The sequence below is a fragment of the Chiroxiphia lanceolata genome, chromosome 1 (assembly GCF_009829145.1).
Source record: "Chiroxiphia lanceolata isolate bChiLan1 chromosome 1, bChiLan1.pri, whole genome shotgun sequence".
NCBI lineage: Eukaryota > Metazoa > Chordata > Aves > Passeriformes > Pipridae > Chiroxiphia > Chiroxiphia lanceolata.
In genome coordinates, this window is record NC_045637.1 from 89,926,958 (window position 1) to 89,954,895 (window position 27,938).

Sequence of the window (27,938 nt, forward strand, 5' to 3'; positions counted from 1 at the left end):
CATGGGTGATGTGTGTGACTGACTTTTCTCAAATGTTAATACAGTTAATTTTTTACTCGTAATTGATCCACAGACTATGGAGATTGCAGAAAACCTTTGGCAACAGTAAATAACATTGATATAGTGGCTGTCATTTGCCCTTGCAGGAGCCAAGACATTTCCAAATTATCAACACAATTAGCATCCAATTATTTGTTGCTGGCAGTTACCAACTGTTAATTTTGTTATTAAGTAGTTGACTTTACTAGATAAAGACTACTTTTTTAAGATCACTTTCACATGACATTAATTCACACCAGCAGATAAATGAGACTGAAGAGAAGTCTGTCCATGCCGGGAAGCAAGCCAGGGAGAATGAAGCAGGTGATTTTTTTTTTTTTGATTATCGTGTTATTTCATTAAATTTAAATATCTCAATTTTCAAATTATTGTTTTCACTTGCAGTCCACAGCTTGCAGTTAACCTCATTTAAAAAAAGAAAAAAACAAACAAACAAAAAAAACCCCAAACCAAGCAATGTCCAAGCTCAATCTTCTACTGTTCTTTGTCTTGTGAGCTTAGTAACTGGTGCCCGTGGCAGATGCTGAGTCCCTCTAGCCCAGGGAGTGAGGATTGGGCACCATGGGCCATGTGCTGCTGGTATTACACAGGCAGAGGAACTGCTCAGTGATACAGGACCTGGATTTGGATCTGGCAGGCAGCCTTGCAAGGCACATCTTGGCTGCTGGCTGCCCACTGATGTGCAAAGAGTGTGCAGTAGTGTTTTTCCATCTGCAGGTGCAGTGGAATGCATCCTTCTGTCCACCTCTCTTGCTTGCTCAGTGCCTGGTTTCTGGTTTGGCTATGCTGTGTAGGTGCCTTTGGAAGTTTGCCTGCAGAAGGGGACAGTGGCATTGGTGTGCCCATGAAAGCACAGGTTCTCTGATGGATGAGTTCTTGCACCTTGGCATTTAACAAGCTCTCCCCTGTACAGTGAGGTGCATGTGGTGAGGCAACCTCTACCAAAGCTTTCTGCAGGGGAGTGGCTTCTGTTTCTTCTAGACAAGGTGATGTGCTAGAAAGTGGTGTGCTCCAGTCCCTTTATTCCACCTGGAGTGAATGATGCCCTGGAGATTCCTGATGCTGTTGTGGAAGAGCAGCAGGGGGAGCAGAAATGCTCACCTGTAGTCCCTGTTTGTAGGTAAAGATGAACAGCAGCTCATCTCTGCAGAAGGTGTCCTGCTGCTGTGTGCAGGGGCATTGTCAGTGCTGCCATGAATACCTTGTGCTGTGGGGCTATCTTTGTGTGTGCTCCAGCTACAAGTGTATCTGTGTGCCTTACAGAAACAAAGACTCTTAGCTGGACCAGGAATAGCCATTAGTTGCTTATTCTCATCAGCCTATAGCCAATGCTTTGTATTTCTTTGAACTGGGCACGTTAGATTTTCCATCATCAAATGGTGTCATTTCCTGTGCTGCCAGTGAACATCTGCAAGATGTCTTCTTCCAGGATCATTTGGCTGAGTTTAATTATGTTCCAAATATTATAGATGTCAAGGGAACTCAGAGCCTGAAGTACAGATGTCATGTTTGGGTGTCTGACCCAAAGGAGGGTCTGTAAGGCCTGTACTTGTACAAGAACAAGAGAAAGTAACTCCTTTCTTTCCTTTTATCCCCCTCTGAAATTCTTCTGTAAATCCCCACCACGGTTGTGACCCACAGTTTAACGAAAAGCTACTTTCAGCAAAACAGGCAAGAAATGTACATGATCAAAATTGATCTGAAACAGGAAATGTTTTCTCAGCTTAATTTTGGTATCAAATTATTTGGAAGGTGGCGCTTTTTTTTTTTTTCCCCTATAGTGATCTTTTATCTTTGAAGACTGGGACTTGTTCTTGATGCAAAACTGGCTGTATTTCAGGTTTTAGAGTGATTACTTTTTGTGTAGATCACTCCATGGTGTAAATTGCTTGACAGATATTTCCACATCTCCTAAAACTGTGAACTCGCAGCTCTTTCTACTGCTACCACCCACTGTCTCAGAATCAAATCAAGTTTGAAGAGCTCTTAGGATAGTTAGCATTGTTTCTGTGACAATATTAAAAACAAATTTTTACTCTCATCGAAGTTACTGTGCATTTAAGGTTTTTCCAAGTGAATACTTGAAAGAGCTACTTCCAGCTCTAAATATCTGAGGCCCTGACTTCTTCAGTAGTCCTTCCCATTTTCCTCCAGTTACAACCTAAAATGAGCTAGAATGGTAGTCCTCCAGATTCTGGAGGCACAGGTGAGCTAGGAGTTCCTTCATCAGCGTCCACTGTAATGCACGCAGAGGTACAAAGTGGGCACTGCTACTTGAAGCAATCAAGGAGTACAAAGGGCAGAAGGTAGTTAATCTGTGGTGAAACATTTTGCAGTGCCTGGGAGAGATTCAATGAAGGGCAGCAGAGATGGTGGAAGATCCCACTGCTTTAGTCAGACACAAACGGTTGTTCCATGTCTTCCAGAGCTTAGGACTTAAGGTAGCGATAATATGAGAAACTTCATTGTATTCGTACAGTATGAGGGGCTTACATGGGGTAGGCTCAAGATACTGGTTTTTTAGCATTACAATTCTGCAATGGGTAATTTGGAGATGTTTGTTTTTGTTCTATTAAACATGATCTTGGATGTTTGTGCCTAGTAAGTTGTACTGTTACAACTTATGCATGAGTGTAATAATGGAAAAGGCAGGTAGTGAGTGTGTTCAGTTACTGCAATAGCATTCTCACACTGGTTGCTGTTCTGCAGTGATAGCTGAGTCTTCTAATGCACAAAGGAGGAAAGATCCCTCAAATTCTGAAGACGTGGAGACTTTATCAGACAACTTAACCTCTGAGAACAGCCAGCAGTTAACACGCACAGTAGCAGTAAGTGTTTGTTGTATGGTGGAATGGTCCTTGTACCCCTTTTCCCCCTTCTCCAGTCTGCTTTTTTATAGGTGGGGCTAAAACCTTCTTTCAAAGAAAACTTGTTTGTATCCAGTCAGCCCAAATGTATGCCTCCAGAGCTGCAATTTTTTCAAAACTGCTTTAAAAAGAAAAAAAAGAAATTTTCCTTCCTCTTGTAAGGGGATGGTGGGATGCCCTTAGTGAGAAACCTATGATATCACTTATACGCAGCCTAAAATGTTTTTATGTGTGGACAATGATGAATGTGTCTTCCAGCTGTTGTCACAGACTGACACTGAAAATCTGTTTCTAAAAATCCCCGCTTTTTTTGTTGATCATATGTATGTCCTCTTCATGGTTTCATGTCTCCGAGCAGAAAATGGTGAACTCTGGGGTTGCCGTGGTTACAGTGAGCCAGCAAACTGACCTGGAAGATGCTAACCAAGGCTCAGGTCAGGCTTCAGTTCCTAAAGTCTGATCCAGTTCAGTGTCACCCAGATGACATGTTGAAGCACCTGCTTTTGTGGGCCTTACAGCAAAAGCAGATAAAGATTTCATAGTAGTGCAGAGGCTAAAGCTATAGTTTCTTTACCTTCTTCAGCAAAACAGTCCAAAACTCCATCTCCAGGAATGAAAGCTAAGCCTAGGTGAGTGTCTTGCAGATGAAAAGTTGCAAAGGGGTTTCTTGTGTTTGGGGTTTGGTTTTTTGTCCCCTTCTCCTGGGGTTTTAATGCATATGATTTTGAGGCTTATTCCATCACTTATTAAATTAGAAAAAGATTCTGGTTTTTAGCCTGGATAATAAGGCTGGATGCCTAGAGTTACAGCACTGTGGAGATGCTGAACAGTGATGCTGAGTTACTAGCTTGGCAGCTGCTTTGGTGTCACTTTTTTCTCATCACAGATTTAATCCAAATACAAGGTGATCACACAGCTAACTTAAGAGTTTAACTTCAGCTATGTGTGTAGCTTTTGCTATTAACTGGAGCTCAGCAAATATGAGGCTATTCATAATGGGAAACATGACTTTTGTGAAAGATCATGTGAATTTGAATTCTCCTTGGCATCAGTAACACCTTTTTTTCCAGAACTTTGGAGGACAGAAATCCTTGTAATTAAGGAGCTGGAACTTCTGTAGAGTTACTGACTAACTTTCTTCCCTACACACCTAAACCATTGCTTTGATGCTAATTGGTGCAAGTTTTTTTTCCCCTTAGTACTTGACAGACTTTTTGGTCTTTAAATGAACAGCTCCCTCATGTGTCCTCTTGTCCCCAGTGAGAAGCCCCTAGAAGAAGAACCCAGGGAGGAGGAAACACCAAAGGTATGTTTGCCTTGGGGGTCACCTGAGTGAAGAGATACGGGGCAGGGAAGAGAGGTTCTGGTGGAGTTGCAGAAGAAAACTGGGATGGGTTGACCCACTGATGCCATTGAGCAGTGTGTTGAGTCCATGCAGTGTCATACCTGATGTGATGTGCTGTTTAGCACCAGGAGTGAGCTGCAGAGGCAACAGCTACCAGACTCAGTCTAGAGTAGCCCAACCAGTTAATTCGAGCTCACTGGAGTGTATTCAGCACATATGCCCACCCTACAGCAATGTGTTGTGCTTGTGTCTAGGAGTACAGTGGTGTGTGGGCATCCAGACTGGCTGTGTGTGGGACAAACTCACATGTCACAAGACTTGCACGCTGTCTGCAAGAGCAAATGTTTGCTTGCTGAATGGAACCAAGCCTTGGAAGTCTACAGACGTGTTTATTCACTTTTGTCTGAGCTCTAATGACCCTCCCATGACAGGTCTAGTGCTAGTTTTAGATTTTTAAATAAAATTAATATTTTTTTTTTTTTACTGCCGGTTCAAATGCTTTGTAACACTTGCCCACTCTGCAGTGAATTCAAAGCTTTTGAACTACTTTTTGTAACCCCACCCTCTTGGCCCCCCCAGCTCTGAGACTTCGTATACTCTCTGATAGGGAAGAACTGCATGCAACAGTTGCACCTGGATAGTAGTTGCAGTAGGAGGAAGGAAGTTTCCTGGCACACCTTATCTGTGCTTTTAGCAGGCTCTTGGATAAAAACATGACTTTGGATATTGTCATTTTAGCTCCTGGAACTCCCTCTTTTTCCAAAGGACGTTGCCTGGGAAAAGAGAAACAGGAAAACAAGTTTGGCCAAGCAAAGGGCTGAAGACAGGTATGAGCAGAGACTGATGTACCAGGTGACTTTACACTATTTCTAGTCCTCATGGGTGAGGGTGTCCCCATGGGGTGGACTATCTGAACAGAACAGATAGTAAAACAAGCAGGAGGCTATGAAGGGTCACGACTTGTCTCAATAGGACCCTTTGGGTCCCCAAAGTGATGAACACTTCAGAAGCTAACCCTAGTTTGCCAAAAATGCCCTCTACCTCTGTGATACTATGTCACATTGCCTTTTCCATTTTTCCTTACCCAAATATAATCCTCCCATCCTCCAGTGAGTAGAGTTATGAGTGTCAACCTCTTTCACAAATACGTAAGCTTTTTTGGATATTGTTCCAATATCCAGCATCATGTGTGCTAGAGTTCCAGGACAGTCTTTCTCTGTCTCCTCACATCCAAAGCTAGTGACAGTGTGAGCAGAAGCACTCGAGGGTCTGGGGGCACTGCAACCTGTGGCACTGAAAGTCTGACATGTGGGTCACTCCTCCTGTGGTCTCTGCCAAGTGTTGTGGTCGAGTTAATGCCTTCTGCTGGGTGGAAGAGCAAATGAACTGTATGTGAGGATCTCTGCTGCTGTTCTGGAACTTCCTTGAGGCTTCCTGCTTCGACCTACTGACTCTTTAGCTCAAAAAAACCCCATGAGGGCATAGATGAATTTTTTGATTGATTGTACATAAGAATAGGAAAACTTGATGCAGGACTTCATCAGGACTACAAGTTGTGTGTTTTAAGACCAAACAATTTGGTGCCACAAATACTGGTTTTAAAACAGGAGTAGCTTTGTGAAAGCTAGAGGTGAAGAACTACTTAGTTCGGTCATTCTGCTCCCTCTAGTGTTTCGTCTGGAAATGAGCGTGTCCCTCCCTCAGGAGGGGAGGCTTTAACGAGGAGCTCAGTTCTTTGGTTTTCCCGTTCTGTCACTAATAAAGAGAGGGTGTACTGTTTGCTGAGCAATAGTTCTAGAATTTTTTAAAATAGTAACAATTTGGAGAAAGCAAGAAAGGTACAGTTAAGTTTAAATGTTGAAAGACATGAAACCAAAATCTAGATGTACACAGAACATTGAATATTGGAATTTTCGAAAGGCAATTACATGATTTTTTTTAAAAAATACCTCAGATATTATATTTCCATTACTTATTTATTCCTACCGTGTACTCTTATTGGTGATGTGGGGAGAAAATGTCCAATATGTAAACAGGGATAGACTAATTTGTATCTTAGGAATATTTCTCTTAAAATTAGAGTTAAAATTGAAAGATTGAAAGTCAAGACAGAGAACAAGAGAAACTATGTAGGAAAGGGGAAAGTATTTTTTAGAAGCTGTGAAAGCAGTCCATTTAGTCACAGAAAGTGTTTGAGCCTGTAGTGGGAGAGTGGGACAGAAACAAACCACATTATTACCCCCATAATCTTAGTGAAGTTCTGTAAGGTGATTCTTCATGGTTGTATGTCGCTTCCATATATATGTTGTCTTGCAGGAAGGAAGTCTTTGACTTTGAAAACTCAGACTCTTCAAGTCATGAAAAGGTAAAGTTGAGAACAGAAGTTGTTAAGAGCTATGGTCCCAGTTCAACACCTAACAGAGTAGTAACTTGCAGGAGGGGACATAGTTTGCTGCAGAAATGCTGTAAGGATGGACACACTGTTATAGCAAAACAGACAGCTGGGAATCTGAGGCTTTTTTTGTTTGTGTGGAGGAAATGGATTTTTTTTTTTTTGAGTAGGGAGAATGCTCATCACTGCTTGAATTTTGTGGTGGGAAATGTATGATATCACCAACAGAAATCTGAGCTGTTGCTTGAGTGAGGCCATGGGGTATCTCTGTGATTGAAGGCCAGCCTTCCTTTGTGTTTTGCTGAGTATCAAAAGCAGATTGCTGAGCATCTGCTTTGTGCTTCTAGGCTAGACAGAAGAGACTGAAATCCGTTTCAAGCCATGCTTTGCAAATTAGGAATCCCTGGTTAAAAGCCAGTCCTCACAAAATTTTTTTGGAAGTTCTGCTTGACTTATATTTTGCAGACCCTTGAAAAAATGAAAAATAATGAGTTGCTTTGCTTGCTTTGAAATTTTGACCCGTGTGAGTTTTCTGAAGAAGTGTAAACATGCTCCTGATGGCTTCCACCAAGGTGGCTCTGCTGCAGAAACCCTTTGGCTTTCAACCTCTTTCCTAGTGTGAGAGATGTCATTGCCACCTGCTGTTAATTCTGTGGCAATGGGTGATGAGTGGGACACCCCAATTTTCTCTTCTAAACGGGACATTGCCCGATCCTTGCTACTGCCACTGGGTGTCAGCATAAATCCCTGTTCCATGGCATCCTGCCCTGTGTCCCAGCAACCCCGTCCCAAGGCTGTCCAGGGACCGTGTTCTGTGTTTACACGTGCTACTAGCAGTGGTGTTATTGATTAAAGTGATGTTTCTTATGACGTTAGTGCTTAAAATGAGCATTACTCATAAAGCAGGGAAAGGAGAAAGTAACTCTGTTTAAGACAACAAGTGTTTGTCTATTATAATTTAGGACACTGACATTTCCATGCTGGACTCTTGAGTTTGATACATATAATTATGTAGGTTATTTTATGGGGTAGCCGGACTCAAAGACAAATATCTTCTTCTTTTTCAGGTTGCTGAAGCCAAAGGAAAGATTCTTGGTCAGAAAGCTTCTTCACAAAGTCAGAGGTACAGGATCATACATGTACCATTTATGAACTTTTTGCTATGTGAAAAAGAGTTCATAGCTTTTGTTAAGCTTTTTTAAGTTAGGATCAAAAAGGCTGTGTGATTTTTCTAATACAATAGTTCCTTGCTTAGCTACCATGGTATCTGTGGATGCTATTGGTACTAATTTTTAAATAGTAACTGAGAATATAAAGGTTATACTTTGTCTACTTTGATTATAATAAGATTTTAACATGACTTTAACTCTTAAATATCGTCCTTCTCTGATTGTATGTGTAAACTACTGACTTAATTTTTGAAAAATGCTTAAACTCCTTGCCTTGCTTTGGCTGCCTCCCAATTATAGCAAGCTGCCAGGAACTTGGACCTCTAAGTATGTAGGTTAATTTCTGTTTTAAAAAAAATACTAATTTGTAAATATCCCTGAGTTGCTACTTTCAAAAACCAAGCAGAGAAAAATTTGGCTAGTGACTGCACGTTAAGAGTTTGGTTCTTGTCCTGATCTCTCAAGGAACCTTCCTGCAATTTCTGTTTGACTGTACCCCTTCTGTGGTGTGCTACACTTAGTGTTCGTTTGTCTAGTTTGGGTCTTTATGTGCTACTTGGCAGGACTTATGAAGTAAAAAACAAGAACAAGGAATCAAACAAGCTCGAGAGAAGGCAGGTAGGCTTTCTGTGCTTTTTCATCCCTAGAACTGTGTTTGTCCATCTGTACAAATCTGTTGCACCCCTAAAGAGGCTGAGGTTTAAACTTTACCTGGGGCAGAGGTGGAGGAATATGAACCTGGTAGCCTCTAAATAGCCTGTTTGCTACTGAAAACAGCACTCAAGGTGCACCATCACTGCCAGAGAGCGAATTGTCTGCTACATTTTTTTTTTTTTTTTGCCCCACTGATGTGCTGTTGGCTGCAGCTCAGGCATGCTGAAGTTTTCTGTCTTGCAAGAGCACTTTTAAACACAGGAGAGGGGGGAAGAAGAGGAAGGAGGATGCTGTAAAAACCCCATATTGGCAAAGGGCAATCATCTGCCTCTCAGCGTTTTTATTCTGGTGATTTGACAGCTAACTGTGACTGTTTTGGCAGATTTCACAGCTTAAAATGTTTTACATGTTGCACTGTGGGGAGGAAGAAATGGAGTAACTTGACAGTAGTTTTAATGGGAATGGCTGAGGGTCTTCTCAGTGAGCTGATTAAGCAGAACTCACTTTTAAGAGTGTCTTTAGTCCAGTTACAGGAAACATCTTTTTTCTGAAAGCAACAATGAAAATACAAGCACTGGTCAGAGTGAAAAAAGCTGGATCCTTGACTCTCAGATACAGTCGGTGCCAAAATCTGTTGACTATACCCGAAAAAGAACAAGGGTGAGAAGTAAATTGAAAGGTAAGTGTAGTCCCCTATTGACATTTAGCTCTGCATGATGTGCTGTGCTGTGCTGCAGAAAAGCAAATGGCTGGTGACGGTTTAGAATGTTCAGCCAAATCCTGATCCTCCTGAGTGGGAGGGAGCAGGTTCGAGGCTGGTAGCAAGGGGTGCCCTGTGGAGGAGGTGCATTGCACACTCTTGTGCTTGAGCTGGTCTCTGGTGGTTCCCTTCCCAGAGTGGGGTTGAAATATCTGGGTGGAAAATCTGGCACTTAAACATCTGTGTGGGTGTAGCCCTCTGTGTGTTGATGGTGAAGGACCCTGAGTCCCGAGCTGGTGGCTGTGTTGGTGCTCTTGAAAACAACAGGAAGAAGATCTCTTTAAAGCTACCACACCTCCTCCCTGTAACTTTCCTCTCCTCATCTCCCCAGAAACATGATTGACTTGGCAAAGCAAACCTTGAAAAACCTGACAGTTTGCAGACCATGGCACTCTGCTCCCTTTTTATACACTGATAGACCAGTTGTCCTCTTAGAAATAATCACATTTGATTTTGCAAATCACGGATAGCATTCTCTGCTCAGACCTGCCCAAGAGCAAACCTCCCCTACAGCCTGCTCCATGGCCATCTACTGCTGTGACCTCCAAATGCAAACTGAGTTGCTCTGAATGAGATGGAATGTGTCTGTCTCATTCATGGAGAATGATGCTTTCTCAGGTAGCTGTTGGATTCGGTGGGGATGAAAAAGCAAAAGAAAGTTGAGGTTGAAATTATCCTTTTTACTGTGTTTCCTTGGGAGTTGTTCTCACTCCAGTGCCAGCCCACACATCCTGCCTAGGACTTAGGGACCATCAGACAAGATGCAGAGCCTACCTTTTTTCTTGGCTGCTCTGGAGTTGTCTATGTTTGCATCGTTGTACCTGGCTTTGTTAGAGAAAGGGCTTTGTTAGTAAAAGGGTGTTTTTTGAAGCTTACTGTAAGTTTTGTGGCATTTAGTCTTGCAAATGCCCAGAAAACCAAACTGAAAAGGTTAGCATCGTGGCTAACTCAGGTAACAGGGTAAAGTACACACTTAACTTTGTAACCAGGTAAGCTTTTTTCCTTGCAGTGCTTCCAATGTCTTCCGCAAGTAGTGGCAGTGACTACGCGTCAAAGAAGGTAAGGTGGTGTCATGCTTAGGTGTCTCAGATTTAAAAATATACATGTAAAATGTGTACAAATGAGTGAGAATTAAATAAATTGGTGCTATCTTTCTTCTCAAATGTTCTGATGGACAGATTTGTCTAAGCGTTGCTGAGACTGTATTGGTCTACTAGAGGAGGTCTTAAGGAAACATGGGAAACTTTGTAGAAACAACTGTGTCTGAGTCCTGAGCATGTTGTCCTGGAGTGATATTTACCGTTGACAAGTGAAAAATTGGACTTGGTGTGACACTTGCCTTGACACAGCTACCTATTTAAATACCTGCAGAAATCCCAGCTGGGCCCTACAAGGCTGTGTTCCCATGCTGTCTTCTGTCCTGTATTGTGCAGTGCCTTGGGAAAGCTCGCGTTCACCTCTGCTTTGCTGGCAACTTTCAGAGCTTTTATTCCAAGTCCTGGTTCATGCATCATCCTTCTCTGCTTTCAACTATAGTTCTGGGAAAACTAACAGTGGATAATGTAGCAACGGAGGAGTTGGTGGACCAGACATACATCAAGCAAATAAAAATAAAATTGAGTTATGTCAGGCTTTTCCAGTGCCCAGCTGTTAAATGCCATATATCAAATATATCTCAATCAAAATATATTTGAAATACAGAAAGTTTTGAAAAAAACTCTCCAGAACGCTTAGTTGCATTAAAAGCTTTTATTTTCCTCTGGAAAAATTTTCTTTACTCTCTTGACTATAATGCTTCTATTCTGCTTATTAAAAATATCAAATGTACAGCTCTTATGGCTAAAGGGAAATGTGATGCATGCATTGAACTTCAGGGCACAGGTCTCCTTCAGTGTTAGCGAGCCATCAGTATGTTAGGCATATTTCAAGTGTATCTCTGCCCTTAGTGTGCATAAAAAAACCAAACCAACCAACTAAAACAACAGCCCAAGCCCCTAGTTCTTTAGTAATGTTTAAATAAAATAAATGCTTAGACTTTGTTTTGTTTCAGGGGGGAGAATCAAGGAAAAGAATTAAAAAGGAGATGCTAAGGGAAAAAAGCAGATTTAGCACCAAGGGAGGTGATTTACCTACAGTGGATCATGCTGGTATTTCTATTTTAATCTTCTTCAGTGCATTAGAAAAGCTGTTTTGATATATATGGGTCTGTACTTTTTGGGTTGGTTTTTCTTTTTGATTTTTCTGTTTGTGTTCACATTTTCTTCATAAGCATTCTGCTTGGTGATATTTTTTTTTTTTTGTAAGGGCTGTGAGAGCTGGATATTGTTTGCATGGATACTCTTATGCAGGGAGAACATTAGCTGGGGCTAGTGAGAGGTGAAGGAAAGAACTTAATTGACAGCCACGAAGAAAACAGCCTTTGGACTGAGTTCGAACCACCATCTCTTCCCTGTGTAAAGGGATAAAGAAGAGAGTGGAGATTTTTTTGTTGTTGTTGTTGTCATTAAATTGAGGTTCCTAGTCAATACAGGATTCAACCTCTGTTGCCTGTGTCATTTGACTGATCTCTCACGCAGATGAAACGCTCTCAAAAGAGCCCAAAGAGGATTCGCTATCACCAGGTGCGTCTGCCAGGGGCTATTCCAGTGATGTGGAGAAGGCCGTGCAGGTGCAGTATGCAGTGCTTAAACTCCTTCCAGTCTGCTGTCAGGCTACTTCTCATCTAAAACCAATGCATAGTGTCACTTTTTTTCCTATAACTAGACAAGTCCCTGACAGCTTGCCTGCAGTGCAGGGTGGATACCTTCTTACTTTGTTTTCTTTCTCTCCTTAGAAGTTACATGAAGCACCTGGAAATTTGACTAGAGAAGAAGAAAGTACTAAGCGAAAGGACTCAGGTTTGTTATTCTTGATAACATGGAAGGGTTGTTAAAAAGCAGAAAGGGCATTGCCAAAGCATTATTTGCTTTCAAAGATAAAATAGCTCTGACTTTTCTTGAGATAATTTTTTGCTAAGTTCTGTTTCTCTGTTTTGTATATTATGACAGACTATGGTAAGATGATTTTATATACATGTTTGAATTCATTACCAATCCCTAAATCCTGTTCTTGATCACAGAGGAACTTGTAGTGTAACTATTAAGAGCTGGGGATTTGCAAACTAGTGACCCAAGAGACACACAGAACATACTTTTTAATGATTTGAAAATGCACTGCAGCTTCAGTTTAAAAAGAACAAGCCTTTCTTAAAGTTGTTGACTTTATACCTAAGAGCAGAGACACAGACCACTGCTATAAGCATTTGGTAAATGATGACTTGGGTAATGCTTATTACTGCTGTAGCTTTTTTTTGGGGTAGGTGACTTAAGGAATTTTTTTTAATGAAACTGAATCTGCATAAACTAAGTCAGAATTGCAGCACAGTCTCTTTGTGATTGGAAACAACCAAACTTCAAGAAAGTTGAGTAGCAATGGATTGTTTTCATACTAATCTTCTCAATACTTGTGTAGTTTTGAGAGATCACTGAACAAAAGCATCCGTTTTCTAATGACCTGGCTATATTTGTGTTCCCTGTGTATCTCTTACCTGTCCTGCAGTTTCAAAATACACTGTCACTGCACCAACACATCTGCTTAATTTTGGGGGAAGATAAGTGCTGCGGACTTGATTTTTTTTTTTTTTTATCACTGTTTACTGTACAGCCTTACCATTGGACAGGAGTTGATGCCATGAGAAGGCACAAGTAGGCTTATGTTCAGAAATTTCAAGTGTGATCTGTGACTGCATTTGAATTCTTTCTTTATGAACCCAAAATCTTCTTCAGGATGCTTCTTGTGTTCTGACTGTCCCCCTTGTCTTGGGCCCCCACCACCTTCCTTTCTGCACTATGGAGACTGCAGTCATTGCTGGTCTCTCACTGAAGTTGAGAAAAGTGATTAGTGAGACAAAGGGATGTTTTTTTTTCCTTTTAGACAAATTTTCCTTAAAATACAGGCCGTAGTCTCCCTCAACATGTTTCTAAGTTTTTTTTATGGATTAAAAGCTATTGTATAGCAACTCCAGTGAAGCTGCAGAAGGGTGGTTGTTATGAGTGTGGTTAGGTACTTTTCCCCTCTATTGTGATTATGCATGGGTTTTGGTTTCATTTTTTTCTTGTAAGGAGAAGCTGGAATTAGCTTAGTAACATAAACAGATTGCAAGCTTTGGTTGGAAGTGTGAAGAAGCTGGACAAGAGGTTTTTTATGGTTAGAGTAGCAGGTCAAGAGAGCAAATTATCTTTAAGATGGAGACATGTTAACTTTCCAGTTATCTGCATAACTCTAGGCAGTCTAGTTGCCTGCTTTTGCAGGGGAAGATGCTTGCTAGTGAAGTCTTATCCTGTCCCGTAAGTGTGATTTCAGATGCTAAAATGAAGTTTATGAAATGCCTGCTTTCCCAAAGCATTGGTAATTCCAATGGTGGTTTCTGCTTGAGCAGGTACTGTCATGTACCTCATGCAGAAGAACCGGTCTTTTCTGAAATATTTTCTCTTCTCTTCCCAGATATGTTAGAAAGCTCTGTCATAAAAAAGCTTAAATTTTCCAACTGGGAGGCAAATCATTCATCTTCTGACACTAACTATAAACCAAGGAAAATTTTTGATTCAGTAGAAGAGGAAGCAGAGATCCAAAAAGGTAAAGTCAGATTGGCAATTAAGGTCAAGGTTTAAATGCTTTCAGCTTTTCTTTTGTTATAGTGGAAATCATAGTCATACGGAAGCTTGAGGAGATGTGTCTGTAGCAAGGCTAACTTCTCCAAAGTCCAAAATTAACAGAAGTTGCATATTGCATCACTGTCATTGGAACCATACGTGGAGGTGTGAATGAGGAAATTTGGGTTCCACTCAGTAAGGTGCTCAGTGATATCCACACTTTCTAGTCTTCCTGAATAGTGACTGTCTAGAGCTATTAAAAAAAACCAAACCAAAACAAAAAACCCCAAACAAAAAAAACCCAACAAAACACAGGAGCTGAAAAAAAAAAGCATGCAGATAATGGACAGAGTAACTGCAAAACACTGCTAACTCCAAACACAAGGCGATTAGACTTTCTTTGCAATGAATAAGTAGAAGACAGGAAAACAGTGGCGACTTTTTTTTTTAAATTCCCTTATGTTGTGCTTTTGCCTCACTGTCTGTAAATATACTTCTCTTTCTGTTGCTCTATTGTGCCTCTTGTTCCTTGCTGCTAACAAGTATTTCTCAGTGGAGTTCTGGGCCAGTTTTCCTCCTGCTTGTGAGCTCTAGAAGAACAAGACTCAAATTCCAACTCTATAACAAAAGTTGCTGCTTACATGAATGACAAACCCTTCAGTAGCAGGAAGGCTTATATTCCAATAAGCCCTCCAGCATGATGCTAACTGGGCATACACTTCCTCCTAGGTCAGGAAATGGATGATAGTGTGGGTGATGTGTTTTTTTCCAAGATGCAACATGAAGACTTCAGTCATTCAGGAGTGATTACTGCATTTGAAAGCTTTGTTGACCAGCTGAAGAAACTGTTCTGGGTAATGTGTGCTCTCTTATTGTGTGTGGCAATTTATCATATTATGTGAAATTACCTTTTTATCTCCAGAGGAGTTGGTGCAAATATCAGATATTTATTTTTTTGCCCAAGACCAGGGCTTTGGCTGAAGTGTTTGTTAGTCTGAAGCTCTTAGAAGTACTCTACATAACCTGTATATTCTGAAAAATGTTACAGGGAAGACATAAAGGAAGTTTTAATTAGCTTTTTCCTTGTTTTTGTCTCTAAATATAGGTTGGAACATCAGATTTAGTTAGGCACTTTAAATACTTTCCTCAGAAGGGAGGGATCAAAGCTTTTTGAAAAGTAACCCAGTGTAGTGACAGTGTACCTATGCTGGAACTGTGGGTCATTTTCCTCATGAACACATATCAAAAATGGAAAAACTCCCTTTTGGAGCATAGAACAGTTTAACTGAAACGTAAGATCAAAAACCAGAAAGCAATACAGGCTGCATCTATTGACTAGAACATGCATAGATCCATAAGGACATGCTTTGAAATTAATGGTATGTGGAGGTGTTAGCTGCACAGTTTGTAGTGAGCTGTCTATGCGTGGTTCACTCAACTGTACAGACCTACTTAAGATGCAAGCAATCAACTGCTACTGTTGATTTTAGCTATAACAAGTAATGTGGACATTAAACCAAGTTTAATATGAGAGAACAGTGTCTGACCTATTAGAAAATCTTCTTGTGGTCAAAAGCTTTGAACAAACCAGATGTGGCAGAGCAGACTTACAGTGAGTGTTTGTTTGTTTTCTTTCCAGCTACTGCTAGGTATTCACACTAAACTTTTTGGTACTAAATCCTTGAATCAAGGCTGAAGGTGGATGCATTTCGAATCAGTTAAGATCAAAATGCACACTGCCTGTGTAAATGTTGACCTGAAATAGTGCTAACAAAGACCTGGTTTTGGGTAGCTGTTAAATGTGTTGAAGTATAGGTGAAGCTTGCCTCTTCACTGACTGGATAACATAACCCCGACCTGAAGTTACCTGGGTTACACAGAGGCTTGTTGATGTAACTAGTGTGGCTGAATGAAGTCAGTTCATATTTGTAGTACCTATGTGTCACCTCAAATTTGACTTAAGATGGTTTCTGCTAAGCTGAATGACAGCCCACAGAGGGATTTGCATTCCAGGGAAAGGTTTTGCAAACTAGACTTACAGGTTTTGGCCTGGGGCATTGCCCATCCCTAAAGGTGCATCCTGTGGCTAGGCACGGTACAAAAGGATGGAGATCAGCACACAGAATGCTCTGAGGTCTTCGGAGAAGAACTTGTCTGCCCTGCTGAACCAGATACACCAGTGCAGGTAAGCTGTCTGGTGCTGGCTGAAAACAGTTTCAATTTTGTGTAAATTTTGATTGATAGGGAAAGCAAACCTGACAGTCAGCTACTGCCCTTATGGTTTGTAAGGCAAAATAGCTTGTGTGTGTCCCTTTTTTTGTTTTATTTTGTTTTTCCGCAAGAAAACTTTCAAAAATGTAGCTCTTGAGATTGATCCTGATTTTTCCTGTAGGAGAAGAGTGGATGGATTCATTAATGCAAAGCAAACTTGAGTTACAAGCAGTTGATGAAACAGTCCTTAGACTATCTTCTGGTTGTCATCAGTGTTCACAAATCTGTTTAAAAATTCTCTTCTTACACTTTTTTTGTTTCTGTTTCTAAATTGTTTAAGAGAAGCCAGGTTCTGATTTACTTAATGAAGTGAGGGAGAAGAAAAGGGATCTGTTATAGGCCCATTTCTGTAGATTGTTTCCATGTGCATGAAATAAGTGCCAGAAGTGGGCTATACAGGCATTCACCAGCTTGGGCTTTAAGAAAGTCGTTTTGCTTTACAGGTTGTCAAATTTCTTAGATAGGAGATAGATAAAAAAATCAATTCTAATATTTGTGGATTTGTTATAAGTGAAATACAAGCACAGTCTAAGAAGTAATTAAGTCTATCAGGCCTCTGTATCCACTACACAGTCAGTTTACAGGATTTAGAGCAAATTTAGTACGAAATAATAGCTCCTAAAGTGAAAAATTCCTAGTATCAATGGGACCTCTATGAGTTGAATTTACTTGCCATTAAGGTACATGGAGAAGTTTGAGTTCCAAAAGAAAAAAAATTAATGTTTTGGGGTGAAAGGTAAGAGTTGATGGCAGTGAGCTGCTGCCATGTTTTGATGTTGCTAACTAAGTAACCTGGATCCAGCCAGAGTCACAGGATAGTGGAGACAGAGCTGTGCCAAATTTGTCCTACCTCCCTGCCAAGGGAATGGTGGCAAACTCAAGTGGATAAGGGTGTTGCTGGTTAAGGTTTAGAAATTGATGGCATCCTGTGACAACACTGTATGTATCAAATCCGTGGTAGGAAAATCCATTAGACATTGTGTCAAGATGGAATCCCAGAATGGTTTGGGTTGGAAGGGACCTTAGAGAAGTCTTCGGCTTGGGAAATCTCTGCTGAACTTCCTGGACCTGGGAGAAGTATTTGGGAGTCAGATCTGCCCCATGTAGTTCAGCAGGGACATTTACTTCTGCCGGAGTTAGGCTTGGTGCTGAAGGGGTTGTCATCCACCTTGTGTGACCGCACGTTGAAGTATCAAACTTGTTTCTGTTCTCCATCGCTAGGCTTAATAAACTTGAGACCTTCCAGAAGATTGTCGTTGAAGAGCTTTCCAGTCTTGAGAAGGAAACTCAAATTTTGGCAAACATGGAGAAGGACGCAGTGGTGCGTATGACTTCTCGTGTATCAGCCTAGCGAGGTACTCCTTCCCAAGTAACGGGGGTTTTCTTCGGGTCTCTTTTTAGGACTTTTGGAATGCACATCTGCTCAAGCTGAATTCTTTCTGCAACCAACAAAAACAAAGGTACATCTCTGCCAGCTGTCTTGCATGCTCACAAGTCCTCCAATGGTCATAGAGGGTATTAGTTAGGCTGACAGTACCCTTGCTGGTATATGGAAAAGGATTCTAAAACCTGTATTGCTTCTCCACCTGGTGTCCATTGACCGAGCCTTTGCAGTCTTGTGAGGGTTTTCAATTGGAACTAGAGTGCCATGAGGGACTCTGTGTGGGAAGTTGTCCAGGAGAGGCACATACCTCAAGAGACCTGTACCTGGATCTGGAACAAGGTGCAATGCACTCTCTGGATGTGACTTTATCTAGAGGTCAGAGGAGGTGGAAGACGATCATTTCTTATGTAAAAGGTGCTGTTGGTGCGAGTGCTGGGTAAAAAGCTGCAATTCACAGGTTTATTTTTAATGGTAAATATCTCTGTTCAAGTTTCATCAGTAAGTACTAATGCTTCACAGAAAAACTAGCCAAGCTTGGTTTTCTTTCAGAATTGAGTCTGTTGACTCAGCCGTGGGTGAATCAGTGAAGAGTTTTGCCGACAGTATCCAGAATACAACAGTACGGTACATGTGATACAAAAGCAGCTCTGTGTGGGTGGTGGACTGAGTGTTGGAAGTGAGAAAATGAAACTGAATTCTTCAGAGGGGAAGCCTTTGATTTGTGGGGCTGGTTCTTTGTGGGACCTCTGGTCCTGATGCATGGAAAGCATCAAGAAAGCAGTGTTTGCCCACCTGTGAACTAGGGGAAGTGGTCAAAAAGCACTTGCCGAAGGGAAAAGATAAGGACAAAGACTATGAGATTGTGATGCTTCTCCTGGGTTCACAGTTTGGGGATTTGTTCATCCTAAGGGTGGTTTCTGTGCAGTTAGTGGTTCTTAATGCATTTGGCCTTGGAATTGTGCGTCCATGGAAACCTGTGACTAAGAACTCTGCAGTTTAGCAACACCTTACATGCTTTCTTTCACCTGCTTTTTGGGTCTGGCAACTTCTAACCTTGATGCCTTCAAGTTTAATTTCTAAAAATCAATTTTTTTGTTTACCTTGTATCCTGGTTAAATATCTATTGAAGTTCTTAAACTCTTCGGAGTCTAATCACTAACTTATGCCCTTGTTTGAATTTATAGTTAAGCTGAATACATTGCTAACTTTGATACAATGCTTAGTTTCTGTCTGGTTCACCCCATCACATGGGCATGTATTTTTTTCTACTGCTGCTGTTCCAGCTTTCATGCACAGGTCTGATGTCTTTGAGAGTCTAGCATTCCTGCAATAAGAACAGTGGATTACTATGATGTGTGTGATGCCACGTGTCTGCACTGCATAGGGCTGAAGAAAGCTCCCTGATTGAAGGAACAACTGTGGTCACCCCAGTGGACTGGGCCTGGGATTTTTAGAAAACATGCTGAAAAGCAATGGCTTGTTTCTTTTAGCTATTAAAACTGGAATCCTGAGCCTTTCCAAAGGGAAAGGTTTCCATTATGAGCATTGAGCTGCTGAGGGACGCAGGTGCCACTGGAGAAGGACACTTTTAGAGAGAGCAGGGCTGAGAAAGGGGCAAACATGTCATGGGAGCTGCTCATCTTGCAGCACTTGTTCGAGGAGAGGTGCTTGAGAATTAAGAGCTGAGTCTAAATGTGCTTCCAGGACCTTTGCAGTTTCTTGTCTTGTACTATTTCTATGTTTGTACAAGCTTTTGAAATGCTTTCTTACTTTTTTTTTGTTCTTCCCTGCAGTACGAACACCCAATGAAGAAGGCAGAAGAAAGCAATGTGTTCGTGGTTCCTTCTGACTAGCAACCCCCTGAATTCATTATTACTCTTAAAATTTGACAACCTTGTGTATGCAGCATAGAGAAGATGGTTCTGTGAAGGATGTCAATGTATTTTTAAATGCAAAGAAAAAAGGGGAGGAAAAAACATCGACATTGAACTTTTTTTTTTTTACCTAAAAAGAATATGCATTGCTAAGTGGTCCAGTTATGATCCCTGTGTTGATAACAACTTTTTCTGAAAAGTTACAAGATGGGTCCATTACATAGAAAAGAAATTTAAAAAATTATCTAATTATTTGTCCACCAAATGGATGTATATGCTGCTTTACTTTGAGTGTTCTGCTGATTGATTCTAAGTAAAATATTGTTTGCATAGAATAACAATCTTGTTTTCTTCAAAATGATGCAGTGTGCATGGCTGGAAAGGTACTCTAGAGTCCTGTGTTCCTTGCATGGGATGTGTTAGGCATAGCCTTTCCTGTGTGCAGCAGCAGTGGGGGAACTGCTGCCTTGACACCATTGCCACTCGACTCTGGGCTGCAAAGTTGAAAGCTGAGAGGAATCTACTGACCAGATGCCTGATGGCAAACTGGAGAACTGTGGAGGGCAAGAAATTTGGAGCATTGAAGAGAAAATGGCAAGTGAGGCTGGAGAAAGTGTTTCTGCAACCAGTGACTTTTGGCTTCAAGGAGAGTTCGAAGTACAGTGACCAGTGCTAGGATTAGACAAAATAGCATCAAAAGTCTCTTGAAAGCAAGCCACAGATAAACCATGCTATTTAATATTTTCCTATGCTTTGACAGAGTTCCCCAAGTGATATTGCTCTTCACAAACTGTTGCAGACACAGCATTAGTGCTAGGGCACTGTAATGAATTTGTAGGAACATGCCATGTTTCCAAGCTTTGGGTTTCTATCTACTTACCTTATAAACCAACCTCAGATTACTGTGTGGGTTAGAGTCGAGGGAATCTTCCCCTGCACACAATGTATCTTCATAACAAAAGCCCAAACCCTGACAGGGTTTGTTTCACCGCTGAAACGGGGGTGATGCTGTTCCTTCTTGACAGGGTCATGCAGGCTAGTGCCAGCACAGAAAACAAGAAGCTGCTGTTGCTATTGCTTTACCATTTTATGCCTATTCCTTTAGTTTAAGTACTCCTGACTGGAGTTGACATGAGATGAAACTTGTTTAACCACATCAAGGGGTGGTTGGTGCTTTCCTTCTGGGATGGTTTAAAAGAAAAGACTGCTTCAACCCTGCCCTTTCCAAGCTCCAGATCCACTGGTCTGCCTTCTCCTAGTCACAATGTTAAGGGCTGTAACCCTGATTTCACATTCAGTAGTTTGCATTTGTTTCTTTGCAGCCTGGCCCTGACTATGCTGCATCCTCCTGCTGCTTTAATAACAAAGTCTTTACAAAGTCTTTGCTGCTGTTTGAAAATCTAGGCTCTCAAAGCACTCAGTCAAAGTGAATTTTGGGAGATGAAACTTTAACTTCTGTGAACAACTCTGCTTGTGTCTGGTAATACTCTTTAGTTTTGCATCCCAGTAGCAAAATTTTCAGCATCCTCTGTCCCACTAGTGTGATGGTATGCTGTGGTGGCACCAGAAGTGACATTAATCAAAACAGGTTTTAAGATATCAACCTGAATAATCCGAGCATGTCTTCCTATTGCCTGGCTGTACCCGGTCCCAAATTTGTGGCTTTTACTACCTGAGTAGTAATGCAAGGTCCTAGCCCTAGGGGTGTGATAAGACTTAAACTGCCCTGTTGCTTTTTATTGTAATCCACAGTTCACACTGGGGAAGGTAAAGGGATGCTTTTTATAATGTTACTCCCCATACCAAGGTGAGCCTTCTACTGGTTCCCACCTGAATGTCTACATTCTATGGTTTTATTCCTCATGACCTGGCCAAACATGATGATGCAACCAGGCCTATTAAGGTGCTTGATGTGAAGCAGACCTAAGAATTGAGATGAGCTGGCCACACTGTGGCTGTTCTTATATACTGAATTCTGCAAAGCCATTCTGTAACCTGTAACTACAAAGCTTGGAAGGTGAGTGTTGAGCACTTCAAAAGGCATGGGTAAAGGAGAGATCAGGGTTCCTTACTTATTAAAAATTACTATAATGTTGTATGCATCTATACTTGCTTTTAACTGTTTCATTGGAAAAGTCTAAGCCCTAAGAGGCTGCTTTTAGTGATGGGTATAGGAGAGCAGAAAGGGATGTCATAGCACTTAGATACCTTCTACTCCTTCACTTCTCTTTCTATCCCTTTATATGAAACACTTCAGCTTTTGAGCTCAGTGAGTTCCAGCTTGGTAACCCATAAACTGCCTGAGGTGAAAATTTTGGACTTTACTGATGGTCTTTCCATCTGTAGTCGGTAGCAGTGGAGACAACATCTGGGACAGGAATGACTTTATCTGACCTTGAATAGTCCATCTCATACAGCTTCCTGCATTGTTGGGTCAATCAAGGATGATTGAGCCTAAACCTGCTGAAGGTCTAAAGTGCGTTTGGTTTCTACAACAGACCTGTAACTGGGTTACTGTAATGTTTCATTTTGGAAGATAGGTAGTTGACGTTGGCATGTTTCCTTTTCCTTCTCACTTAAACTTTTAAGAGTGTTATTAATCTAGATATTTGTTTTATTTTCTTCCTTTCAGTGCAAATGGATATAGCTCAATTTTCAACCTGTTTGGTTTCCTTAACACTCCTGAGCCAGAACAACAAAGAGGATGTAGATCCTGAGATGTAAAACACGTGCACCAGAAAAAGAAATGAACAATACAAAGTGCATGTTAAGGACAACTGCTTTATGCATTTTAAGGTCTAAACAGAGTTTAATGTTAAACTGGTTATAACCCTTGCTATCTTCATGCTGTATCTCTTTCAGGGTGTGATGCTGTGCCAAGTGCTTGTTTACCTGCACATTCTGTACTGGTGCAATGGTCCCTCCAAGGTCTAGAGGGCTACAGTTACCTAATGTCAAGGCTGTACAAAGCCAAAGAAAACAATGTCCTCTGTGGCTGGAAACCGGCAGAGGAACTGTGTGTCTGTGTTTGCCCTGGCCTGGGGACAGCTTGCCCTACTTGTCAGTAGAGTGTGATGATATTGACTGGAGCACACTGGGACAGTCCTGCTTCTGCAAGCAGTAGGACTGTGTCTTTTAGACTGTGTCTAGAAGAGTACTGCACTGGAAAATAGACATGTTTCTAGGAACAGCTGAGAGCTTTTGTATACTGGAATCAAACACAGCAACCTGGTCATACATTACAGGGTGATGTTTTTTTATCACGAGGAAGAGTTGACAAGGCATTACTTAAAACCAGACTGTGAGAAAAACCTTGCAAAGCTGAGTCTTGGCACTAACCAGCAGTCTGATTCATCTTCTTTAATTTCAGTGTTCCTGGAATGGTCTTTAGTAACGCTCATTCCTTCCTCCTCTTCCTTTGGGAAGTTACTTACATCAAAAAACAGTGAATCAAACTCAGTAGCTTTCTCCTTTACTTCCCTTTCTCTGCAGACATACCCTTTGGTGAGCCCAAACCAGCAAGGTCAAGTATTTGCATCTCTTCTCCCATGTTTGTATTCTCAAGCTGAAAGAAATGTTATTTTTGAGATTGAATTCTCCATTGTGTCTCCTCTGTTTACTACCATCAGATTCCAATTGAAAGCAATCTGAGAAATAAAGGATGACTTGATAGGCAAGTACAAGCTTTGAACGAACAAGTTATCGCAGTATTACCTTTGTTCAGAAACCAAGTTTTTACAGGTAGCAGGACAAAAAAACCACAGGGAAGCTTTACATGAACACCAGCGAAGGTGGTGTGTAAAGTCATAGAGGTTGTTTCTCGGTCTGAAGTGAATGTCCTGAGAACTTCCTGAAAAAGTTTGAGAAAACAGTCTCAAACAGTTTGAAAAAGTGACCAGTTTCCAGCAATTTGATGCCTTAAAGAGGAGTGGAGACAGTCTGATAGTAAAATTTGTTTATTTACAGTGTTACGTGTTACAGGAAAATCAGTTTAAAAAGTCAATGCTTCTCTTTCTTCAAAGTTGCGGCATTTTGAAGATGTTAAGACATATCTCGAGAATTTTAAACATACCTGATTCCAGCCTTCCTGGCTGCTCTGGATCTGCAAGGTGAGACCGCCTCAGTTTTTTTTCCTTTTTTTTTTTTTTTTTCTTTTTCTTTTTTTTTTTTCCCCAGCCCTTTGAATTTCAAGTAAGGCATTTATTTATTTCCTTTTCTTTTGAATGAGGTTTCAACAAAACAAAAGACAATATGTGTGGGTTTGATTGCCGTAGTAAACTTTAACACTTAGCGTGCTGACGCTGCCCACCTCGATAGTCAAACGCACGCTTTGCCATCAAAAGATTATGGACTCCACTCGGCCTAAAATCCATGCTGAGACACACAACCCTTTTTTTGCCTGCCTTAGATGAATGGTTCAGCTAGTTGCCTTGTGCACTGTCTTGCCAACTCTTTCGAAGCTCTCTGCCTTTACCCCCGTTTCCAGTATCAAGTTGATATCTGCAGAGCCCTGAAGCTTCCCATTTACTTATGGCCATGTAGAACACTTTCAGTGAAACCCACAAATTTCTTACAACTTGGGAGTTTTACAGTATCAATCAGAAAGGCCTAGAAAGCAAAGGTTCTGGAAGGGCTAATGAGAAATAGTATATTTGTGCAGTGTCCGGGCTTTTTTTTTTTTTTTTTAAATTGCTGCTTTCCCTCTTTATTGAATGTTAAATAAAGCAAAACACTGACTTTCAGACAGTGATGTTTTGTAGCCATCACATTCAAACTGAACTCTGACCCAAGACACCCTTCTTCATGCCATTTTCTCCTCTTGCTTTTGCTGAACAAACCTGTCTGTTCTTCCCCCTGTTCTGTAGCACGTCCTCACCCCTTTTCCTTTCTGTCCGTGAGCCTGCATGGCTGCAGTTTCTCAGGCTGCTCCTGATGAGGCTGGCTGCCCTGTGTCCATACTATTCCCTGGAACAAACCTTCCTCCTGTCTTTGCACCTGCAGTCTCCCAGAGCCCCTGATGACAGATCATCTAGATGAGGATCTCTAGAGGGGATAACTGACCCTCTAGAAGTGGAAAAGAATTGAAAAGCACAGTTTGGGACATCCTCCTCTACACACAGGCCCTCTGTGGCTTTTTGGTCCCTCTGTGCTGGCTGTATGTGTGGTTTGTCCCCCTCCTGCCATGGGACTCTGCAAGGTGACAGGAGTGAGAGGACATGTTTTCTTTACAGAACTGCTTCATTCCAAGGGGCTTGCTGGGCTGGGTGACTGACAGGTGGGTTTTTTTGAGAGAATTTATACACATGAGAGTGGAAGTGACCACAATTACTTCACTGTGAAAAATTGAGAAGGGAAAAAAGTCTGTGTCTATTTTTAGTAGAGAAATGGAGTGGACTAAGTGAGAAAAGGGTGAGGGCAGATCCACAATGTCAATCATGGATATTTTGAATTTCTAACCATTCAAGGGGTGGGGAGGGGAAAATGCAGCTGACTGAAGCAGCATGGAATGTGGCAGACTGTTGTGAGAGAGACACCTTTACAGCTGCAGACAGTAAATATCTCCTTGCTTTCCCTGCAGAGGATTATGCCTCAGTCCCATCTGTTTCTCCAGTCAGACCAGTCTGAATAAGGCCCACCTGGCACAGAAATTCCTGTACAATATGCTTTGCTCGTTGCTGAATCCACTTTTAACATTTTCTGCAACTTCCAGTCTATTAATATGTGGCATGTCAGTTTGCTTCAAATCAGCAGTGTTTGTATAGGATTAACTTTTACACATTTACACTCAGGATTTATCTTCCTTAAGTCGCTAAGCCCCTATTTCTTTCAACATCCGTTTCCTCAGAACTCCTAATCATTAGCGTATCCAAAGTGACTTGTTTTGCTCTGTATTCAGAATACAATACTGGGCAGTTCCAAGGACTTCCACTCCAGCCCCCTGAAACAGCAAGCTTCTGCCAGCCTTCCTGGCCTTTGAATCAGGTTGCACATATGTCAAGAAAGTTGAGTGCTGCGCACATCTGTCTGTTAACTATGGGATGGTGCACCTGGGCTCTGCCCTCTGTCATGTTCTTCCCTAGGCCTCCCACAGGATCAAAGGGCTCCTTGCTGGTGTCCACAGGGAGGGAACGTGCTTTGGGGAATAGCTGAGAAGAAGAAAAGAGGGGTACGGTGATAGAAAAGGTATGATTCTCACCTTTCCCTCTGCCCTCTTTATTTTCCTGACTTTGGCCACAGTTTAGCTGGATGCATTGAGTGCACTGTGAAGCCTTGCCTTGAGACCTCTCACATGCACAGAAAGTGCTCACTGTTTTAGTCTGAACAGAGTCCTAACCTTTTGAAGACATTGATGGATTTATCCATCAAGTGTTTCATAAGGCGTTTTTGTGTCAGCATTAGAGATCAGAAAGGTTTTCTTCTTCATATGAGAACGATCTTGGCTTTCTATGTTCTGATGGTGATCTTTGACAAGACAAGTAATCCTACTCACTTTGTTAAAACCTAAATAGCAGTACATTAATAAGTGTCTGGTACAAAGAACTGATAAATGTAATCAAATAGGTTTTAAGCTAAAGCTTGTAATTCAGTCTTTTTTCTTCTTTTTTTCTTTTTTTAGGAAAAAAGGTCATAGGAAACACTATACTTATTGTGCCTTCTTATTGTTCTGGAATCCATTGGCAGCAGCAAAGTAGTCCTTATGAAAACCATTCTTGATTTCTGTTGTGACAGGGGTTTCCTTTATAGCTGTTCTTGAAGGAGCTTTCCGGTATGTCTATAAAAGCAAAATCCAAAGTAAACACTTGGATTTATTTAGTGGCCCACAAACATTACTTATTGTTAACTGTAAATGAAGCTGTCTGGTGTCTGTTGATGCAGATGTATATATTTACTTCAGACTGCATTAAGGGTACTGTGCTCTTTTCATTGCTGTGGGTGATGTTACTTTACTAGTATTACCGTAATACTTGATGTCAAAAGAGATTTCAAGCCTTTAAACTAAAAGCTCTATGTATGCAGGCAGGCTGGAGCAACCCCTGCTAAATGAGGTTGAAGTAAACAATGCAGAGTTATTTGTTTCTTTTTTTCTAAGGACTGAGAAAGACTCAAAAAGTTATGCAACAAAGCAAATTCAGACCTCCTAAGTATTGAATATGGTGCCTGACTTGTTATACAAGTGCCAAAGAGCTGAGCTGCAATGAGGAGGTTATTACTGAATAACTCTCTTGCAGGCATTACTATATCTATCATTAAGTGACATATTTTATTACAAACATATTTTAAGTCCTGATGCTCATTCTACATCTGAGTCCCTCAATACTGCTACCCAAAAAGTTATATTTTCCCCAGTCTTGTCAGAGACCTCTTGGAAGAGTGCTTACCTTAATGTAAAAGTTTATAAAGAGAATGACCAGTGTGGCCATGTAGGAGGACTGGAACATGAGGCAGCCAAATGGGAATCCACATGGCTTCACAGCTGCACTAAGTGTGTGCACAATAGTGAGCAGAAACTGGATCTGTGGAGGGAAGATAATGCATGACTATTTGCTGAGAAAGGGTCAGTGCTAGCTAAATCAGATGCAGCAGTGTCCACTAGTCCTGCTCTTTGAAAATTTGAGTACTCTTGAAAACTATCCCTTTCTAACCTCTGAATGTATTGTGAGGGTTAGGTTAAAATGGCACTCTTATGAAATTAAAAGAAAAGCAAGGGGTCAAAGGTCTTGGAGCTGGCTGGAGGTGGCTCTGTTAGACAGTTTTTATCACTTTTAAGTCAGTTTTTCTGTGATTAAGAAGCTTTTCTATGAAAGAGTTCAAAAATAACAGAATTTTGTGGACTGAGGTATTTCTACTGTATTGTAAAAATAATTTCTGAACATCATTTTCTTTATATCAGGCTGCACTAGTGACTTATGCTGTGTGATAGTTCAATTCTAACTGGCTTAGTTCTGTAAGTAACAATGTTTTTTCATAGTTCACTTCATCCTCTCTCACATTTTGAAGTATTTCTGGTAGCTAAATTGAAAGTAAAATAGATACATACCAGTTGTGCCTGAGTGAGGTATTTCTTCCACCAGAGATACTTGCGCATGGATGGGATGACTGACAGTCCATAGTAAGAGTACATAAGCACATGGATAAAGCTATTCAAAGTGGGTCCAAAGAAACCTATAAAAATCCACCAGGGAAAAAATGTTTATATACCTACTGCTAAAAAGTGAGAGAAGATATTATTGCTTGTGATATCTCTTCCATATGCTAAGTATTCCTTTCATGCTTATCCCTTGCTAAAGACATTCCTGATGTGTAGAGATGCTGTCCTAGGGGCAAACAACAAACTGAATGATACTTCTTACATGTTTTTTCTTATGCTGACTATTGTATTTTTATCCCACATTTTTCTTCTCCACTTTTTTTTTTCTGTTCTGTAGTTTACAGGCTATTTTTTTCTTTCCCTCCCAACCTTCCTCTTGCTA

The 27,938-nt window shown here is 41.1% G+C and overlaps 2 protein-coding genes across 2 annotated transcripts in view; one reads left to right on the forward strand and one right to left on the reverse strand.

The window, feature by feature from the left end:
* Positions 1 to 2,793: 2,793 nt before the first annotated feature.
* Positions 2,794 to 19,570, forward strand: SYCP2L (synaptonemal complex protein 2 like). The gene is made up of 19 exons (XM_032683777.1): positions 2,794 to 2,888; positions 3,286 to 3,361; positions 3,511 to 3,556; positions 4,188 to 4,233; positions 5,011 to 5,099; positions 6,589 to 6,637; positions 7,732 to 7,787; positions 8,397 to 8,451; positions 9,010 to 9,166; positions 10,257 to 10,306; positions 11,298 to 11,394; positions 11,824 to 11,915; positions 12,081 to 12,144; positions 13,790 to 13,921; positions 14,668 to 14,792; positions 16,029 to 16,123; positions 17,431 to 17,530; positions 17,611 to 17,669; positions 19,387 to 19,570. The coding sequence occupies exons 2-19, from the start codon at positions 3,289 to 3,291 to the stop codon at positions 19,400 to 19,402; spliced, it is 1,401 nt and encodes a 466-aa protein (XP_032539668.1). The 5' UTR covers positions 2,794 to 2,888; positions 3,286 to 3,288; the 3' UTR covers positions 19,403 to 19,570.
* Positions 19,571 to 24,089: 4,519 nt separating this feature from the next.
* The window catches only part of ELOVL2 (ELOVL fatty acid elongase 2), a 48,443-nt gene continuing 44,594 nt past the window's right edge, over positions 24,090 to 27,938 (reverse strand). Inside the window, exons 6-8 of the mRNA XM_032704677.1 lie at positions 27,506 to 27,630; positions 26,847 to 26,981; positions 24,090 to 26,239 (exon numbers count right to left, since the gene is read on the reverse strand). Of these exons, the coding sequence (XP_032560568.1) occupies positions 26,111 to 26,239; positions 26,847 to 26,981; positions 27,506 to 27,630 (389 nt within the window). The 3' untranslated portion in view covers positions 24,090 to 26,110. The remainder of the gene's footprint in view (positions 26,240 to 26,846; positions 26,982 to 27,505; positions 27,631 to 27,938) is intronic.